Source organism: Hipposideros armiger, unplaced genomic scaffold (genome assembly GCF_001890085.2).
Source record: "Hipposideros armiger isolate ML-2016 unplaced genomic scaffold, ASM189008v1 scaffold_256, whole genome shotgun sequence".
Classification (NCBI taxonomy): Eukaryota; Metazoa; Chordata; class Mammalia; order Chiroptera; family Hipposideridae; genus Hipposideros; species Hipposideros armiger.
This window is the reverse complement of record NW_017731606.1, coordinates 1,797,773-1,800,676: the sequence shown is the minus strand read 5'-3', so window position 1 is coordinate 1,800,676 and position 2,904 is coordinate 1,797,773. Positions and strand designations below refer to the sequence as shown.

Genomic DNA, 2,904 nt, shown 5'->3' with positions numbered 1-2,904 from the left:
CCTGACTTTCTGACTTCTAAACCCACCTTAAACCTTGTGTCTGTGCTTCCAGAGCCCACCACACAGCAGGCATCAGAAGCCCTTCCGTGCCTTCCATCCTCCTCCACATCCTCTCCCTCTAGGGACTGCGCTAGCATTTGAGCTCCTGCCTGGGGACTTTTTGGGGTCTTGTCTGGTCTCTTCAGTGACCTCGTCCCTGGGGTAGGACCAGGGCGCCCTTTTTCACTGAAGGGCGCCGGATGGAGCCAGGCAGGCTGCTCACCCAGATGCTCATATTTTTCCTCGGGATGGGGGGCTCTTATTTGGAGGGTACGCGAGCACCGAAAATGGCCCGGGCTGGCCTGGAGAACACTAGGGGGCTGCAGGATGGCGTTTCCCATCTTAGCCAGGACAGGAAGCAGGGAATTCCTACTGGTAAGGATGGGCAGACCCACCGATCCGGTGCTCCCACCCCTACGCGCGGCTCCAGGCCGGCGCCTAGTGGGTAGGGCCTGGCAGGGGCGGGACCTGTCGAGGTCAGGTGACTGTGCGGCCGGCGGCGGAGGCCCAGGGGTGTCAGACGCGCGGAGAGGCTGGCTGGACTGGAGGTGCAGTCGTGGTTACCGGGCTGCGGCCATGGGGAGCTTGAAAGACGAGCTGCTCAAGGCTATCTGGCACGCCTTCACCGCACTGGACCTGGACCACAGCGGCAAGGTCTCCAAGTCCCAGCTCAAGGTGGGCGTCCCCGCTCGGGTCTCCGACCCCGGGCCTCCCCGGCGCGCGCTCCACGGGGTGGAATCGGGACCCAGCGCGCGGTCACTACAATGTGAGGCGGGCCGGAATGCGGCCCGGCGGCCTGCTCCGGGCAGAGCGGGCAGAGATTGGGATTTGGTGTGTTTTGGTTCCCTGTTACCCTCGGGCCAGTGTGTTACTCCCCTCAGTGTTCCCCACGAGCTGGGGAAGGCGGCGGTGGGGTCCTTGAGCCGCGAGCGGGGCTCGCTGTTGGCGCGGGGGCCCCAGAAAGTTTCAGACTCGGAGAGGGCGGGGGGAGGCCTTCTTAGACAGCCTACCCAGAGTTTACCCCTGACTCTGGGAGGGGAAGGGATTTGCCGAAGGTCCCCGGGCAGAGCCCTCTTCGGCGCACGCTTCACACCGTGACAGTCTTCAAACCGGCCCGCTGCACCCGAGGCCACTGGGCAGTTCAGAGAAGGGAGAAGTGCCCCAGAGCCCGTGCTCCAGCGGCCTCCTCCTCTGGGGGCTTCGGCGGTGGGGGAAGCACTGTGACCTGTGGAGAAGACGTCCCACCTAGCGTCCTCAGGTCTGGAACTACTCGAAGGCATGTCGTGTCCCGCAGGGACCTTACCCCCGGGCTAGGAGCACTGATCTTTCTGGCACCCTGCAAAAGCAGTTTTGCAGTCTTGACTGTGACTGCCAAAGATCCCATCATTAACTGAGAGTCTAAGGAATAAATAAAGGAATGGTTGTAAATTGAGTAACCCCAAGCAGGGGAAGTGGCGCTTAGCCAGGAGAAATTGGCAGCTTCTTGAAAGGATAAAATATGGAAACAGACAAGAAGAGCCATTCACAGGCATTTTCAAATATACACGCTTTGGATCTGAATGGTTTTCTTGGCCTCTCCTGGGAATTAGTTTCTGAAGATTAGATTTGCTTTGTATATTTTGTGCAGTAATCAGGAGGTTCTTATGAGGAGTGGCTTTTACGCCGGTAGGATTTAGCATTTCCTCTGCCTTTCTTTGGCACGCCTCTTTTTTCCTCATTTATAAAATCATAGTCTGGAAAGGTCCACGGAGATCATCCACTAAATCTTTATTTTTTTTAAATTAACACACAGTAAAATTGACTTTTTTGGTGAACATTTTATGAATTTTAACATATATAGGTTTTTGTATAACTACTACCAAAATCAGATTTCCATCAGTTCTGTTTTCCTAAAAAACTCCCTCATGCTGCCGCTTCACACCCAACTGTGGGCAATCAATGATCTGTTCTTAATTGCTATAGTTTTGTCTTTTCCACATTGTCATATAAATGGAATCATACAATGTAACATTTTGATGCTGGCTTCTTTTATTCAACATAATGCCTTAGAGATTTACCCATGAGTGTATTAATAATTATTTTATTGCTAAGTAATATTTCATTGTATGGATGTACCATAGTTAATGCAGTTGCCCTTGAAGAACATTTGTATTATTTCCAGTTTTCTGTGATTATAAATAGAGCTGCATTTTACGTTTTGCTGTTTTTACTTTTAATTCCCCTATACTACTATATTTAAAGTGGGTTTCTTGTAGATAGTATGTGTATAGTTTGGGTGTTGTTTTCTAATCCATTCTGACAATCTCTGTCTTTTAATTGGTGTGTTTGGACCATTTACATTTCATGTATTGGGTTGTTGGAAAAGTCATGAAGCATTTTTGCAACGAAAAACAGAAAAGATACATCATAATTATTGATATGGTTAGAGTTAGGGCTTCTATTTTTTATTTGGTTTCTGTTTGTTTTCTCTCTTTTTGTTCCTGTTTTTTTTTTTTTAAATTGGGGAATTGGGGGAGGGGAACAATGTTAGGGAATTGGGGAGGGGGACCAGCCAAGTTGTTCTTCAATCTTAGTTGTGGAGGGAGCCAGTTGCTATCTGGCTGTCTGTCAGCAGCTTGTGGCCTCTAAGCTCAAGGTGCTGTGTTACAATCTTAGTTGTGGGTGGGCCTAGCCACCATCCCATGAGAGAGTTGAAGCAGCAGCCTTGTTGTTAAGAGCATACGGGTGGCAGCTCAGCTCAAGGTGCCCAGTTCAGTCTTTTTTTTTTTTTTAAAGATTTTTTTTATTGGGGAATTGGGGGGATGGGAACAGCGCTGGGGAATTGGGGGAAGGGGAACAGACAAGTTGCTGTTGTTTTGTTCTTCA

At 50.2% G+C, this 2,904-nt stretch overlaps 1 protein-coding gene across 1 annotated transcript in view; it reads left to right on the top strand.

Annotated features, from left to right (window-relative positions):
* The first annotated feature begins 543 nt into the window (after positions 1 to 543).
* SWAP70 (switching B cell complex subunit SWAP70) overlaps positions 544 to 2,904 on the top strand; it is an 84,884-nt gene continuing 82,523 nt past the window's right edge. Inside the window, exon 1 of the mRNA XM_019656256.1 lies at positions 544 to 714. Coding sequence (XP_019511801.1) covers positions 616 to 714 — 99 coding nt within the window. The 5' untranslated portion in view covers positions 544 to 615. The remainder of the gene's footprint in view (positions 715 to 2,904) is intronic.